We start from the raw sequence: 18461 nt of genomic DNA on the forward strand, positions 1-18461 counted from the left end.
TCTTCTCTATTAATATGTGGATTTTCTAATTGCCAGCTATGTAAATTATGGAGATTCAAAAATCCATCTTTGCGGCAGGTTGATTCATCGCCCCACAAGATATTTTTAAACCAATTTCCATCTCCAATCCTTCTCAACATCGTACGACAAAAATCTACTTTTGCTTCATAGTCTCTTGGTTCGCGATTCTGAACGCGCTGCACATGATACGAATAGAACCCATAAGTTCGTTTCAAAATTTTTTGAACTCTGTTTTTGGATATACCTGTACGTCGTTCTATGGCACGTACCGAGGTACTCCAAAACTTCCTCTTCTCCTTCTAAATGCGGCCTACCTTCACGAGCGCCACCTACGCCTCTTCCAGGAAATCTTCCTTCGAGCAATTGAGCATGCACCCTAATAAAAACTCGGTGGTCTGGATAACGAGCGTTAGAGTACCTTTCTCTGTATAATTCAGAGGCTGCCCTGGCGTTTTCTTCACACAAGCCGTAAATGAAGTGCATATTTGCATACTCAAGTGATGTGTATTGCGCCATACTTACAACTAGAGGTATTAAAAAACTTTAAGCTTAAGTTAGTGCCAAGTTGTCAATGGTGACAATTTTAATATCGGTGTCATAGGTCATAGATAAGAAATATAAGTAGGTTATTAGATGGGCAACTGCCTATGTACGGGCTTGGCTGTTGTACTCATGGCGCCCTCCAGCGTCCGGAAAATCCACATATTAATAGAGAAGATAAATCGCAATACCAATTTAAAATCAAATTTGTGGACAGGGATTATTAATGGTGAAATTATAGGACCGTTTGAGTTGCCGCAAAATATCAATGCTGAATATTATCTCCATTTTTTGCAAAATATTCTTCCCATCCTTTTGGAAAATGTTCCTTTAGACATTCGCAGAAATATGTGGCTGCAACACGACGGATGTCCTGCGCACTACAGTGTGCAAGTTAGAAATTTTTTAAACGAATCCTACCCTAACCGATGGAACAGACGTCTAGGACCTATACTGTGGTCCCCACGGTCACCTGACCGAACTCCTCTTGATTTTTTTTACTGGGGATTCCTCAAAGAAATTGTATACAGGAGACCCATACAAAACATTGAAAATCTGCGCGAGCGCATCCAAACTGCTGCTCAAGAGATAAATAGAGCTGGCCACGCTCAACGAATTAAGCGTTCCTTTATAAGAAGGTGTAGGGCGTGTATAGCAGCAGGTGGTGGCCATTTTGAACACCTTTTGTAAAATTGCAAAACACAAAGAAACCGAATTAATTTGCATCGAAAAAAAAAACAATTTTTTTTCACAAAATAGTTCTTTCGGCATTAAAACAACCATTTTTTTTTGAGGTTAACAAAAATTTCAAAAAGTTTTTGTCTTTAATACGGCATGGAATAAATAGGTTTTTACGCTAATGGGCACCAGTGGCGAAGCGTACGAGTAGACAAGGTAGACACTGTCTACCCAAAACTATCCAGTTATTTGTCATTAATTTATTACGTCATTATTTCATGTAATTGTTGAATTAAAATTTAAAAAAAATTAACACAGAACGTAGTAGCTCTCCTTAAGTCCTTACTATTATTATATAGTATCTAAACGGCTATATTATCTATCTATCTATAATATCTAAGGCGCGCCCCGCCTGACGCACCAATTAAAATAAAAATGCAGGGCTGACACCCAATTAATGTATACGAGCCCCGGGAAGACACATTGATATTTGTCTTCCGAAATTTGGAGCATCTAATCGAACCATATACGCATCAAGCAGGTGACAGAGGTCCGGCCGTATCAGTATTCAGCCTATTATGTATGCAAAATTTACTCGCGGGAAAGACATTCGAGCTTTTGTCTATCGAAGTCGACCAGCTATTTTATTATGCTCTTGAGGGTTATTGCTTATGGACGCGCTTGATCTGGTGGGCCGCAATATCTTCAGTTTTGTTTTTTGATCAATCTGCATTTGGCATTTGATGCGGACGCGTGCTATAGTAATTTAATAATAAGTACTTTTATTTTTGGGTGTATAGAAAAGGTTTTTTTAGTGGATATTTTAGTGGTTGTTTATGAACGACTGTTCGATATTGGCAATTGTATTTTAGTTGTGTTTTTATTTGTCTTTAATTAATTTTAAAATAATGGATATTATGGATTTATAAGTTATGGTTATACCTATGTTGTGTTTTTTTTATCTATCTTTTTATGCTAGTAGTAATTATTTTTTTATTTTTTATATCACTACATAATTTTTCTCTTTGAGTTAATATTTCATGCGCTTTCATTCTCTATTTCATTACGATTTTTATTGTTTGTCTACCCGAAAAAAAAGTTCACGCTTCGCCACTGATGGGCACCAAGATTCTATTATTATTTTATTGCGTTATAAAACTTCAAACTTTTTGAAAGGAAAAAAAAAATCCGATATTGCAATTTCAAAAATTTTTCCTGTGAAAAATATTTGCATAACTGAAAAATTTTAATACGCATCATAAAGCGCATCTATCGGCAAATAATATCCAACCGAAGAAATTGTGATTTTTTTTTCATTTAGTGACACACCATAAAAATACTGATTACAGGTAGGTATTTCTTAAAATTTCGCAAAAATCAAAATATCTCGAAAACCGTAACACTTTCGTTAGAGCTATGTTGGATTATTCTGATTGGAAATAGTCCAATCTATTAGGAGTTTTCATTTGGACCACTATTTACGGGACACCCTGTATATTAATTTTACTATACTTTATGTATAAAATATAATATTTAAATTATTTTTAAATGGTGTAGGAACCGAATCAATCGTTGTTAAAATGTATTAGATTATCAATGAGAAAAAATTAAAAATTTAACAACTTGGTTAAAATGTGTAAAAGCTTTTAAATTTATAGCTTACAAAATATGAGATGAATTGTAAAAATAAATGTAGTATATACTAGTTTTGATATTTTACTGATCTATTGGACTCAGTTTTGCAATGGATTCTACCAAAATTTGTGGATCTGAATAAAAGGTGGATGATCAGTGGAGGCTGGATTGTCAGTCGATAAATGATTTTGGTGACAAAAAATGGAAATCTTATAGACAAATATTGGAATAAAATTATGTTATTTAGTGAGCTTTCGGATAAAAATTTGTTTAAGTATTTGAGATAATTCATTCTAGATATGCTGGTAACTCCATACTGAAATGCTTCATGCAGACGGGTTTTTTCACGAGTAAAATTTTATAAAAAACTAATATAACTAAATATAAATAAACTAGATCAACAAAAGCTCTTATTTGCTGATGATCTAAAAATCTATTCTTCTGTAACCAATACTACTGATTGCATGTCTTTGCAGAACGATTTGAGGTGTGTAAGTCTGTGGTGTGATGAAAACAGGTTAAATCTAAATGTGTCTAAGTGTAAGGTTTTGTCCTTTTCTAGAAGGAAAAATGTAATCGAATTCGATTACACCCTTTCCACAAAACTTACTCGATGTTCATCAATCAGTGATTTGGGTGTGGTGTTTGATAATAAGCTTACCTTTGTGAACCAGATAGATAATATATCAAACAGTGCTAGTAGAGTCTTTGGATTTATTGTGCGAAACTGTCAGGGTTTCAGTAACATAGAGGCCTTAAAAAACTTATATTTTGCTCTTTTACGTTCTAAATTGGAATATGCTTCTATAGTGTGGAACCCTTACTACCAGGTTCATAAATATTCTATTGAAAAAATACAGAGAAAATTTTTAAAGTATCTTTCCTTTAAGGCTGACGGATTTTATCCTCCTCAGGGAGTCTCTTACGAAACTCTACTAACTCGCTTTTCCGTGGAACCTCTTGAAATTAGAAGAAATAGATCGTCGGTCTTGTTGGTGCATAAGATATTGCATGGGAAAGTTGATTGTCCTGAGCTACTAGAGAATCTAAATTTTTCTGTGCCGCGTCTCAACTCAAGAAACACAAACTTATTTTATTGCCCAGGGGCCAGGACAAATGTAATGTTAAGTTCACCCTTATAATTAATGTCAGACAATTCAAACAAAATAACGCCATTCTGTGATCTATTTGTTTGCTCACGTAATAATTTAATTAAAGTTTTTACAGAGTTGTTTACTACTTCTTAATGAACTTATATTCGCGACTTGGTATTCTAAAGTTTACGTATCGCATTTGTTATGGTACTCTATTTAGTATGCTTAGCTGATTTATATTTCGGGTTGAAATGATATTTTTGTTTTTTTTTCTTCTCTTTCCTCTCTCTCTGAAATTCTTGTTTTTTTGTTTTTTTTTTTCTTTTTTTCTCTTAAAATAATTTTTTAGGTACTTATAAGCTATTTAGACTTAGTTTATCTTTATATTTTGAACATTTATAATGACATAATATATAGGTATGTAATTTATATTGCCCATTAAATGGATATACTGTTGGGCTGTACTGCTTTAAATAAATAAATAAATAATATTCAAAATCGATTTTGTACAAATTCGATTAACCTAGCAAGTGAACTCTACCTTAATCTGCTGGAAGACAAAATCGACTCCTTAATAACATCTAGTTTAGAAAATCAAACTGATGCACCAGGTAATATGAATTTGCAAGAAAATTTAATACACTTCCAACAAGATGGAGCTCCACCACACTATTTTCTTCCGGTTAGAGGGTGGTTAAATGATAGATTTCCTGGCAGATGGATTGGTTGACTTATCACCTTCAGATTTTTTTAGGGAGGCATTTAAAATCAATTGTTTTTAAAACACAACCTAGTAATTTGGAAGATTAAAAAAAAGAATCACATCTGCGTGTAGGGAAATCCAGGCAGAATTTTTTCAAAATCTTAGAAAGGAGTTTGAGAGCAGATTTTATTACTGTTTGGAAAAGAATGGACAACATTTTGAACATTGTATAAATTAAATTACCTTGTATTACTTTTTTATGTTCTATTTCATTACAATAGTATAAAGAATAAATATCTTTACGGTTTTAATTTGTTTCTTATATTAACAAAAAGATAAAGTATATGGTATCTTTAAAAAGGTAATTAAAAAATCTTTAAAATGAGATATCACTAGAGCCCCCTTTCCATTTAAGATTTTTAAAGGTTATGTCCGCCCCCGCCAAAGGGCTGCTGCAATCTGATTGTAAACTAACCTAAGAAATGTCTCTCTCAAAAATAAATTTGACTTGTTTTTCGAAATTTTTAGATTTTGTGGATAATATACATAAATAGATTTGAAAAGGTGGTACCTTTTCAAATTGTAACCCTGTATGTATATATTTATATATACATTATAATGATTATTATAAAATTTGTACCATAATTTTCCCTGAAATTCGATACCTAATCTGGCATCGCCGATTATTAGGTACATACATAATATTACATACATACATATACCATATTTTTACCTAAATATATCTATCTATGGTAAACTTGGCAACGAACCATAAATGTAAACATCATAATATGTCTAATCTGTATAACAATACAACTGTGGTGGGCGCATTAGCAAACTTCTTTAACGTTTTATTAATAACAGACCATTGCCAGACCTAATAATATAAAGGCATAAATATTAAGTAAGTTAAATATAAACTAATAATATAATAAACTAAAGCATTATCAATAAAATTAATCCAATATATCCACATACCTTTCATGACTTTTTCCCCATGGCAACTCGGACGTCCGACTGGACGAAGGCCGGCTACGCGACCTTCTTCCATTTCTCACTGGCGGACCGATTAATGGAACCTTAAAACCGCCCGCATTTAAAAAAGGTTCATTCAAATTCATTTCACTCAAATAAAAAAACTAAAAAATCATAAACAGTTTTACAATTTAATCGCAATGTTTACTTATCGAACTTAAAGGGCAATAGTAGAAATGTCAGTAACGTCAATAATGCCAATATCGATCGATACGTAACAAGATGGCGCCGATGTACTCTACTGTGATTGGTCGGACCGCCGTCGAAGCCACCTTGACTCCTCCTTGTAATATATTATAATGAAATTAAGTTGGTTTATTAGGCATAGTTTAGTGGTATTTTAATAAAATAGACAATTATTTTCAACGGTTATCGAATTTCTGTTAATCTAGAGATATTATAATAATTATAATAATATTTTATAGTAATATCAATATTTTTGGGCCATCCACGTTTTAAATATTTAATTATTTTAGGAATTGTCTTATCATAGGCGAAATTAGAATTTTTATGGCATAAATTATGAATTTTTTAAAATGTTTTATTAAAAAAAAATATGTTTTCCCAGGGAACGGACAGGGCTGATATCGCACAGAGCCGTAATAAAAATTTGAGAATCTAAATAATAAAAATCATGAAAAACAAAAAAGAAATTATAAAATAAAATAAATAACCCTTATAACTAACTCTCTAAAGGAACCGAATCACAAGATATAAAATAAATCTTTAAAAATTCTGAAACAAAACCATTTACATATTATAAGGATATATAACTGGTAATAAAATAAAAATATAAAAAAAGAGTATAAAATTTTTAGAACAAAAAATAGCTTGCTATTTATGCCTCAATACAAATATCACAAATAATCCTGATAGGGTCATTGTGCTAGTTATCGACCACCTAACCGAAAATTCAACTTCAAGCCCTTGGAAAAACATAACTAAGGGATCTATGGTGACAAAGTCTACCTTTTCTAATAGCCTGATTATTTGAAATTTATTATTTGTACGTTTTTTACAGTTTATACATACTTAAATGCAACATTTTGGACAAAACATGGAAAAAGTCCAATTTCGCTAGTTCTCGACAACCCGCCGCAATTTTCGATCAATTTTGTGTTAATTTCCGATCACCTTTTTATATAGGAATTTAAAACAGACCTTACACATCCAACAGTAACTTAAACAACCTAACGCAATCTATTAAAAAGTTTTCCTGAAATTGTAGGATATTAAAAGAAAATAAGAAAGAAGATAAAAAAATCATGTTTTTATTATTAAAATAAAAATTCTTTTCTGTGTTTAAAAAACTTAAAACCTACGCCCAGGTACGCACATATAAAAAAAATTTAAATTCTTCTTTAACTACCAACCAAGAGGTATTTTGGCTATTATTTGATTTCATTGTTTTAATACTTACAATGTACCTACATACTTTTAAATGTAAAAATACAAGTCTTATTGCTTAAAAGCTTATCATAGTTGTACCTACTTATAAAAAGTAAAAAAAAAACTAAACATAGGTTGGAGCCAATAAATAATAAAAAAGGAACGAAAAGAGAATTCTTGATTAAAATAAAATTAAAAACACAAAGGTTTAAATACCTACATTCACTAGCCTTACTCACATTTACTACATTTGTACTCTCTAGCTGCAACTATTTCATACCCTGTACCTTTTAATTCGGTACACTTTTTGTGATACCATTTATCACAAAAGTCATAGGCAATATTCTTTTTGTCTTCATCCTCTTTATCACTATTCAATCCTATTGCACATAATCCACATGGAATTTTAGATGTATCCGAGGACGTACTTATCTGATAATTTTGGCGTAATATTTCTTCTTTTGCACATTTTTTTTGAGCTTTATTTATTGATCCTTTCGCCTTTCTTTTCTTTCAGCTATTTTTCACTGTTTTTTTATAAGAATCGTCTTTTTTTTCTGAGTAAATTACAAAAAGCAGGAAAAACTCTCCATTTGTCTGAGGAAATTGTACTGGGAGTTTTTTCTCCTTTATATCTGCTAGTATTTTTGCTTTTTTTAACTGGTTCTGGAAATCTTAAATGTTTATCAAATATGTCCTGTGATGAGATTGGATGGATTTATTTTCTGTACGCTTTAAAGGCAATAATACTCTTATGATTTTCTCTTTTTTTTGTCTATGGGTATGTCTAAATGTCTAGCTAAAAAAGCTTTATACCAAGTTTGTCCTGGAATGTTCTTTTTATGAAATACTTCTTGACCTGTGTCCGCTACTATTTTGGACACAGTGTCTAAAAGTAACTGTTTTGTAACGGGAAACCCACATTTAGCTGTATCAATGATCCATTTCCTAATTTTGGTTTCTCCCTCAACTGTTAGTAATGGTGCTGGACCAGGTTTTTTTATTGGATTAAAAACTCGTCTAGATATTCTATCCAGGAGGGTGCTGTTAGGAACTTTGGTAAATTCTGCTTGCCTCCCTAATTTTCATTTCTTTTAATCTTATGGCCAATAATGCATTTTGTAAATCTTCTGCTGCATATTTGATGATGGTCCTCTTTTTCGCCACTCTAGTAATTATTGGGTTTTTGGTATTTGTTTTTTTCTTGTCCTTTTTAGGGTTTTGATTTTGGTTTTTATTTTTCTTAGGTGCCACTGTAAAAAACCAGTTTGAAATTAGCGCTTAAAACGTTCATGGACGGAAAACCGATAGGTCGCTATTTGCCACATAAAAACGTATTAGATATGCGACCGAACATTTGCCATAGAAATACATGTTGGTCGAGAATTGGATATCTATAATTTAGTTCGTCGACCATCCAAAGCCATGCTGGACGGAAACTAGATCAGCTTTGCCTAGTTTCTCGACCAGATAGTTGACCAAATGCAAACATAATAATTCTGCAATGTTTGAATGAAACAAAAATGGTCGTAAACTAAAAAATAAATTAATTTCTAGTCTAATTTAACTCTTTATAATTATAAAGGCTAAATTGTTAATAAGTCTCTTAAAAGCTAGTTCCCGACCATCACATATTAATGTACAAAAACATATTTTAACCCATATTTTCCCAATAAAATACATTCAAAAGTTAATCTACTATAATACTAAAATATCTGGCTAACGCTTTTATGATCCAAAAGGAGGTTACTTACTATTTTCTGAGGCGGCCACACTAACATATTTTTTACACACGTGACTAAAATTACTGCTCACTACATGGCTAGTGACTTTCTAAATTTTATGCGCCAGACGCTTCGACTCTCACCAAAGCTTGTTATATTTTAGGTTGGCAGCATTGTCAGTCAGCCATTTTTGCACTTTTGAATGGGAATTAGGGTATTATTTATTATTTATTAACGACTAAACGTAAAAGTGGTCGAGAACCGGGTATGGTCGGAAAACTAGCGTAACGACCCTATTGAACATTAGAATATTTTAATTTTCAAAGTGCACTCAGTTCTGCTCGACCCGGTGTTTTCGTGATGGAGGTGATACCGATACGAGCAAGCCGCTGGTATAAAGTCCAATTCAGAGATCTATTAGAATCTTTGATGTGTCGCAGATGCCGCACTAACTAGTCCGTGCGCTTATGTCGTATTTATTGTGGTATTATTAGTAGTATTGTGGTTTAAATGGTAAGATTTTATATAGTTTATCTATGAAATCATTTTAAATATACGTAAAACCGCATGTTTTATACTATTTTTTATTTTTCTTTCGAAAATGTCAATTTTTAGAAAGAAAATAATATCAAAAAATTGACCGCGGACTAAAATCCAAGCATCTTACAAAATATTTTAAACACTCCCAGCACTCACAGACTTGTCACCTCTTTTTAGCCAGTCTATTAAACAAATATAAAACATCTGCGTTCTGGCGATTCCTACTTTAGGCTGTGCAAGTAATTGTGTATCTCTCTCTATCCCACTGATTTTGAGAATTACGGGGCCGTACCCAGATAAATTTATGGGCTGTTTTTGTATTACTTTTGACGTGTTTTTAAAGAAATCTTTAAGGATGGGTCTATCACCTTTAATAGTTGGGAGGGAGGTCAGGTGAGGTCATTATTATTTGACATGTTTTGCTGGTTTTCCTTTTTCCCCTTTTATGAAAGTGGTGAATTTAGAATTTGGCCTGTATTCGTCTTAATTTTTTGCAGTATCTACTGTGAGGAAGTGTGTTTTTTTATTTGTGTTTGTGGATTTGTTTTAGTATTATAACTGCGCTTTTTTGCCCTTCAGTGACACAATAAAGACTACTTCTTCCACCATTCTCTGGGAAAAACCCTTTTTTGCTATAGTAAGAAAAACATTGTTTTTATTAAGAAAATAAGTCTAAAATTTTGTTTTTTACAGCTTACTTCCCTCTGTTGTCGCAGTTGAGGATCAAATTTCGTGTTTGTCTAGGAATTTTTTTTTGACGAAGAAATTTACAACAAAAGTCACATTTTTTTCTTACTTAATAATAACCACAGTAATTTTTTCAAGAAGGAAAATGTCAAAATTTTGCAATTATTGATTTATGGATTATTCTGAAGATTTTTTTAGTCTTTTTTAAAGAAATGACTAAAATCCACTAGCTAAAAGTCCAGAACATTAAAATTTCATCCCAGGAGTGCCTGTGCGAAAAAAAACATTTGTCCCTTATTGGCACCCCAATATTTTAAATTTTTTAAAATCAACATTTTTTCAATTATTGATTTAATGCCATCTCTTTTCTGAAGAAATGATTGGAATTTATTCATTAAATGTCAAGACAATTGAATTTTCATTCCACGAGTGCCTGTAAAAAATAAAATAATTTGTCCCTTATTGACACAATAATATCTTGAGTTCTAGTAGTCAAGATTTTGAAATTATTGATTTATGGACTACTCTGAAGGCTTTTTTAGTCTTTTCTGAAGAAACGCTTGAAACTCATTTACTAAAAGTCAAAAAATTGGATTTTTTGTCCCAGGAGTGCCTGTAAGAAAAAAAATAATTTGTCTCTTATTGGCCCGCCAATATCTTGAATTCTAGTAGTAAAAATTTCGTTATTATTGATTACTTTGAAGACTTTCCTAGTCTTTTCTATAAAAATAACTAAAATTTAATGACTAAAAGTCGGAAGAAAATGGACATTTTATTCCAGAAGGAAAAAATTTGTCTCTTATTGGCATCTTACTTATACCTTGAGTTCTAAAAGTCAAAATTTTCCCGTTATTGATTTATGAACTACTTTAAAGGTTTTTTTATTATTTTTTGAAGAAATTACTAGAATCCATTCATTAAGAGCCAAGGAAATTGCAAGTCAAGTAATTGGAATTTTTATTTCAGGAGTGCCTGTAAAAACATAATAATTTGTCAACATTTATATGAGATAAAAGTATACTTATCTCATTCCTTTATGAGCTGGATAGAGATAAACTTATGTGTCAAAAAGATATTGATACATTTTAATATTCAAACGTTTTTTCATAAATAACATTTAAATAATAGAGTGTTTATGGGTAAAAAAATTGAATGGGTTTATAGAAAACGACAGTCAACTGATCAAAAATTAGTAAGTCCCTATCACGAATTTTGTTCCAATCTTATCTTTTGGCTCATTGACAACATGCAGCAATATATGCCCTTCAGCGACACAATAAAGACTGCTTCTTCCTTCATTCTCTGGAAAAAAGTCCCTTTTTTGTCATAGTAAGAAAACCCAATTTTTATTAATTAAACAAGTTTAAAGTTTTGTTTTTTTCAGCTTACTGCCCCTGTTTGTCCTTAAGCGGCACAATAAAGAATATAATTATAATGTAATGCTTTAGTATCCATATACTGATGTGCGAGGTTAAGTTGAAATCCATAGCAGCAATAGAGAAACTGTTTCCTTCCTTAATGGAAGAAACTGCTAAAGAACAAAGGCAAAAAAACAGGATTTAGAAAATTATATTAACTCTTTGGGCCAGATTCAAAAGACTGGTTAAATTTATAAAAGTATTTAGTATCCTCACTGTTGTTTTAGGATTCAGTATACTTAAAATGTAGTGTCTTGTATAAGGTTTTTAGTTTTTAGTATAAGTATTTATCTTTGTTAATTTTCATCTAATCTCTCCTATTATGCACAATAACTAAATATGAGGCAAACAAATTAATAAATATTACATTCAGGATGTAAAGTGTGTTTTTTACAAGTAAAACTTGTGTCTTTTAAACGCGTAAGATATAGACAGCTAGATGATTTTTAATGTAAAAGTTGATTTTAAAAAATATACTTCCACTTTTCTGACTACATAATTACTTTTTATCAAAAGAGATTGGTACGAAATATAGAGATGGGGGTTTTCACGAGTATATTATTATAATAATATATCATAATATGTATTATTTAAAAAAAAAACAATAATAAAGGACATTGAATATGGCAGCCAAAATCCCCATTAATAATCACCACCAAGTAAAAATAAATCTCAATACCCAAAAAAAGGAAATATATAAAATTTGAAGACAAACCAAAACATTTTACCCTTTTGTGTCAAACAGTAAATATTTAATGCCTTAATACACAGAATAAATGGGCCTAAGTAATTCGTACCACCTATTCTCTCATCACTTGTTATAAACACCCCACTGATGGCGCTAAAAACTAAACTTATTAAATTAAAATTTTTGGTTAAACTTATTTTACGTACTTAAATCTTACTTATATTTAAATTAAATATTATCTACCTATCAACTATCCTGAATTTCTAACTTAATAAAACTAATCCCAAGAATCCCGAATAATAAATTTTAAGGCCGGACCTGTGCAATTTTTCACGCTTGAGTCCCTGTGACTCAGGTCAGACGTCTAACAAAATAGTACGTGGGCGCATGTAGTCAAATTTTACGAATCAAATGTATAAATTCTTAAAAAAATGCTTAAAACATTTATTTATTTAATAAAATGATTAAATAACACTTAGAATATTACTTTATGACTCTTTCCACATAAAATTTTGCGATTTAAACATGCATGTCATGTGACAATACAAGCAACACCATCACACGGACTATTCGCGGCACATCAAAGATTCTAATAGAACCTTGAAGTAAACTATAATTAGCTCGATTTCGAAAGATATCAATTTTTAGTGAAAAAATTCGGTACAGGGGGTATACCCAAAAATTAAAAAAGTCCCAAACTTTGGAGGTCGATATCTCGGCTTTCATGGCTACTATCGAAAAAATTTGAACGGTTTTGTCTTAGTTTCAACTAGATCATCTGCAAAGTCGTATTTCTTATATTAGCTAAAATATCGGATTTTTGAAGCCCATATTTGGCCTCAATAACCGGGTTGAAAAATAACTTTTTTCCGAATTTTCAAAGTGCTCTTATTCAGTTAGTTCTGCTCGATCATATTATAACCCGGTATTTTCCTGATGTCTGTGATAAGAGCAAAGCCGATGGTATAGTTAGTTTGATTTCGAAAAAAATGAATCATTGGTGAAAAAATTCGATATGTATACCCGAAAAATAAAAAATCCCCAACTTTGGATGTCCATCTCTCGGCTTCCATGGCTACTATGGGAAAAATTTCAACGGTTTTGTCCTAATTTCGTCATTCTGAATTCATTGAGACCATCCGCTTATATTACCTGACATATCGCATTTTTGGAGCCCTCTTTTAGCCTCAAGGAAAGGAAGAAGGTCGATATCTCGGCTGCCATGGCTACCATCGGAAAAACTTCAACGGTTTTGTCTTAGTAGCTCTTATATTAGCATTTCTGAGAAGACTGCTAATGGGGAATATATGAAGTTTAATTATTAATTATAATAATATAATAATATAATAATATAATTAATAATTATTATAATTAACCCACACAATTTGAGTTTTACTAATAGGGTAGCACCTCAACCAGTCTAAAAGAGAGAGAGAATTTCCGTTTTGTAAAGGCGCAAAATAAGACATGTTCCTTACATGATTTTAAATTTTATCAATAACAATTCAATAGTGGTAGTTAAATAGTATATTTAATACGTAATATATGTTATATTTACATTGTAATTAATATAATAAACAGAAATAACATATAGTTAATACTTACATAAATAATAATGAAAATGCAACAAATAATAATAAACACAATTAACAATATAAATATATGGTCAAAATAAGATGAAAACAAATAATAAAACATAAGCAAATACTATTTTCACTTTAAGGTTTTTCTTTATTAAGCTTTATAATGCGTTTGTCTTCTATCAAATAAAGAAATTATTAAAACAACTCTTAAAAATCTAAAAATCGTTTAAATAATAAACAGTAATTGCACATTTATTTCTAACTAATTACTTAAATAATCAATAATTAACCTCTCAAAATCACAACGTTGACTAATAAAGTTAAAATTAGAAGCCAAAATATTAGCATAATAAATTAAGAGAACTATTTGTCTTTCTTAATTGAGCTCTCCAGGGAATTATATTGGACTCTTCATCAGATGGTTCATCGTCATCCAAAGAATTATTACTTAAGCTCAAATCTTTATTATCATGAACTATTTCGTTATTATTAAAATCTTCGTTCACCTTATCATCACTGGGGATCTGTTGTCTCAAATCATGCAGCTTTACTTTGGGCTCTTCAATAACTTTTGGTGTATATATAGTTTGCCTACATTAAAATGTTGTTTTGTTAAGGCAATTTTTGTTGACACATTATTAGTTTACCTTATTTTATGCTCGGTTTCTTCTTTTTTCGCAATAAGCTGCCTCTTCCATTGCGGAATCGATTGAAGCCTTCGTTCTTCAGCTTCCCGTAGCATCTGTTCTTCCAGTTCCTTTTTGGCTTTTTCCGCTGCCTTCTTGGCCAACATTTGTCTCTTCCAAGCTGGGATCATGTTGCCCGTATTATCCTTATCAGGTATCTAAAAATTAAGAAAACATTTAAAGAGAAATCGCAAGTTTTTCCAGACAAACCTTTTCAACAAAGTTAGTTGCAGTGAACTGTTTCTTAATCTCAAAAATGACCTCTCGCTCCATAGTCTGTTCCGTCTTAGCTTTTTCTATTTTCATCTTTTTCACACCTGTCAAATCTTTGGACATTTTTAGTTCGGCAATTAAGTCAGTTTTCTGGGACATAAATGGATCTGCGGTGTTGAGGCATTGGAGAGAAACGCTTCGAGTAGGTGCTGAGAATGTCTAATAGAAAAAATAATGTAAATTATTATGATTTACTTGTCAGAATAAAATACGGTGGTTTAGTAGGATGGTAATATTAAGCACCATTATAATTGATGGATAATTTAAGATGACCTACGACTTCCATTGATTTTATTTTTACTTGTTTAGTTCCTTTTTTTGAGTTTTTCGTCCAGTCAAATATTCAACTCCTGAATTATACTTTACCTTTGAAGCAGTTATTTTTTCAGTTCTTCTGAGCTGTACCGAATTTAAATCCTGAATACTAATGGCTGATAGCGGTTGTAGTTTTTTCACTTTTTCCTGATGGACAAGGGTGTTTTGCTTCGAAGTGGTAGTTTGAGTCAAATCACCTTAAAATAGATAGTTTAATATACCCGAACTTATTTTAACACCACTTTTACCATTAAACTCTGGTAAAGGCGGAGGCGGTGGTCCGACCATCTTTACTTCATCCTTAACTTCCACGACTAATTCCTCTACTTCTTCTTGATTAGCTCTGTCTTCCACTCCGTTACTTCTCTCTATAGATATATCTGAGCGTTTTTCCCCACCACTGATACTTCTGAGGTACTCGGAGGGCTTAATCAGTTTGTTAGGGTCCGCCACTGGAAAACTGGGAGGCACAAATGGTAGAACTCGCTGGCGGTTTGCTGGGGTAGTAATGGTGGTAGATTGGCGTTCTTCTTCTGTGAGGCTGACTATAGTGAGGTCTGAGCAGGAGGAGTTCAGACGACGGGCAGCTAAAAGAATTAAGTAAAAAATAGACGTTCTTTTTTACAACGTGTCTTTTTACTGTTGCTACTAGCGTAATAAGGCCAAACAAAAATATCTTTTATTAAAATTGAAAATTCTGGAACGTAGCAGAGCTTCTCGGGTAAACTCGGCTATACCTCAGGTTCTGGAGTGGGGTGGTTTACTTGGTCAGCGTTACAGTGGCAGGCGTGATGAGTGGATGGACAAGGAGTTATGTGGAACTAATAGCGAATATATTGAATTTGAAAAATAAAGTAATTACATGCACTTGTAATACAACTTTCATTGAATATTTTGATACTGATATACGTAAATGGATAATAGCTCTTAGGAGAGTTTTATTTTCAGTTTTTATATCTTATGCCATATGGTTTATCGAGTGCCATAACATACGGGCATTTTCGTTTTCTACGAGACCAAGCCCGCATTTACTTCATGCTATATGAGTTTTTACAATTGCATTTTATATGTTTGTACATACAAATACGCCAGAGGCCATCTGTCGGGTGTCTCTGTGCTACTTCCATTTTTTTAACTGTTAATTACTCATTAAGATAAAATTGGACGGTTTTTTGCACGGTCATTTAACCAACGTGGCTTGACTTTTGGATATATTGAAATTTTAATTTTGTAGGTTGAAAAGTGAAGAAAGCGTTTAAAGAATGGCAAATTTGTAAATTAACTAAATATGAGGCGAATTCATTAAAAAATACAGTTTTGGTTTATTCACTAATCAAGGCATTTTTTAATTTTTATTTTGGTGCCGAAAGGGATCTTAGATGAGGAGATCTCGAAGGTCTTATACTTTTGTAGATAGTACCATATTGACAAATTTGGTTTTTTCTTGTAACAGTTAAATATGCATTCTTGGAATTTCAGCTTTTTAGTATCCATGATAATCGAAAATTAATTTCTCGTTAACTTTTAAAATGACTTAAATGGTTTGAATTAAAAAGTACAGAGGGTATTCATTTATAAAAATTCAACTTGATATTAAAATGCGTTTTAAAGGAGTTGAATAAATGTTTTTATATCTAAAAAATAATTGGAAATAAATTAAACATTTTAACACTTTTATGATTATACGAAATCACAATCTTGTCACATGTCGTAGGTTCAAATCCTAATGAAGTTATTTACTTTTATGTCTGAATTTTTGTAGCTAATATAGTTTAAGTATATTAAAAATTAAAAAAAGTTTTCTAAAAATATCAAGCTTTTTTTATTTTTCAAAGTCATGTTTTTAATATCCTAACATATTTTTGTTTATTTTAAAATGCAATAAATGGTCTAAACTATGGCCAAATTGTTTGCGGATTCTATATTTTATGTTCTTAATCTTAGGAATTAAAAAAAGTGCTAAATATTTAAAACCTGGACTTGCAACTAAAAAATGCGACATTCATCTTATCAACACTAACCTGGAAACCTCATCCATAATGCGCTTGACATGTATAAAACCTTAAAACTCGAAAAAAAACAACAAAAACTTAATCTTTTACCACTCGAAAGTAAAACTTAATCATACCCGTACGGCACTGCAAAAAGCACTGACCACAACCCATGTACTTGACCAAAAAAAAAAAAAGAAAAAGAAAGTGGGGACATAGTGTTAGTTTACGAGCGGAAGAGAGACGAGAAGAGAAAGGGGAAAGAAATCGACGAAGAAACTAAAACACATATAATTATTATTAGTAAACATAACCGTTAATTTGTGCACACATCGCGTCGGTATCGGATGTATTTACATTGATTCTAATTGGCCATAAAACGGTGCAATGGACATGACCGTATTAAGGCAAAAAGCATTAAGAGAAATGTAAATTTTAATAGATTTTTTTGTTAATGGTTTATTAATGAAATTCACAATAGTTTATATTTTTATGTAGTTAAACTTTTCTGAAATAGGTCACGTTTCTTTCTAGTTCCATCATCAGAGTTCTAAAGGTAGAAAAAAAGATTTAAAAGATTAAATAAAAAAAAAACAAAAAAAAATAGTTAATTTTTTTTCTTATTACAGACCTGAAAAACCAGATTTTTTTAATTACTTACCACAATATAAATACATATATAAATGCCTATTATTTAAAGTAATTTAGATGAGCATATATTGATATATCCATTAGATAAAATACACTTTCAAGATATTCATTACATTTTGTTTTAAATTAAACAAAAAAAACAAAAAGAGGGTATTTGCTGACCTCGTCTACATCCTACATTTTATAAAATATCATTTTGGTCTTATTTCAATGGTCTGGTGGGTTTATATGATAATTCTATGATGATTTAATTCAATTTCCTATTCGAGCAAATACAGATGCTGAGTAAATATAGAGAGTTGGTTCTTTTTTGCAACTGATATATTAAATAATTAAGTCTTTTTTTCTAGGCAATTGAGATATTTGTTCATACCAATTGAAAAGCTAAATCAAATAACGATTGATAAGTTTGATTGAACAGTATATTTATAAGAACATTTTAATATTGAGGAAACCAGGATCTTATGCCTTATTAAATGTAACTAGATTCGTATCTATATAAATGGAATATTGAAGCATACGTCGAAACGTAACTGGAAAAAGGGTACTCATGCTTAAGACTTAGACTGCACAATATATTACTGGAAAATATATTAACCCTTTAGGTGTTTATAGGGTAATAATTTTCCACCTACAAAATACTATAATTTTTATTGGTTAATATATTTCCACAAATACGCAGAGCCTTACAACGGCGTGCATATTCATCGCAATATCACCGAAACCATTCAGTCTTTCTTAGGTCGTCAGAGAGGTCTCAAGGAAGCTGAAGGTGGTAAATTACTATCCCAAAGCACTTAAGGTGAAATA

The 18461-nt window shown here is 31.4% G+C and overlaps 2 protein-coding genes across 8 annotated transcripts in view; both read right to left on the reverse strand.

Annotated features, from left to right (window-relative positions):
- LOC126737078 (uncharacterized) overlaps positions 1 to 5897 on the reverse strand; it is a 65046-nt gene extending 59149 nt beyond the window's left edge. For both annotated transcript variants that reach the window (XM_050441775.1, XM_050441774.1), the window contains exon 1: positions 5650 to 5897. In XM_050441775.1, coding sequence (XP_050297732.1) covers positions 5650 to 5792 — 143 coding nt within the window. In that variant the 5' untranslated portion in view covers positions 5793 to 5897. The remainder of the gene's footprint in view (positions 1 to 5649) is intronic.
- Positions 5898 to 13664: 7767 nt separating this feature from the next.
- The window catches only part of LOC126737079 (espin), a 101548-nt gene continuing 96751 nt past the window's right edge, over positions 13665 to 18461 (reverse strand). For all 6 annotated transcript variants that reach the window (XM_050441777.1, XM_050441776.1, XM_050441779.1 and 3 more), the window contains 5 exons: positions 15258 to 15596; positions 15061 to 15206; positions 14632 to 14853; positions 14383 to 14579; positions 13665 to 14326 (listed from right to left, as the gene is read on the reverse strand). In XM_050441777.1, coding sequence (XP_050297734.1) covers positions 14077 to 14326; positions 14383 to 14579; positions 14632 to 14853; positions 15061 to 15206; positions 15258 to 15596 — 1154 coding nt within the window. In that variant the 3' untranslated portion in view covers positions 13665 to 14076. The remainder of the gene's footprint in view (positions 14327 to 14382; positions 14580 to 14631; positions 14854 to 15060; positions 15207 to 15257; positions 15597 to 18461) is intronic.

The sequence above is a fragment of the Anthonomus grandis genome, chromosome 6, assembly GCF_022605725.1.
Source record: "Anthonomus grandis grandis chromosome 6, icAntGran1.3, whole genome shotgun sequence".
Lineage (NCBI taxonomy): Eukaryota > Metazoa > Arthropoda > Insecta > Coleoptera > Curculionidae > Anthonomus > Anthonomus grandis.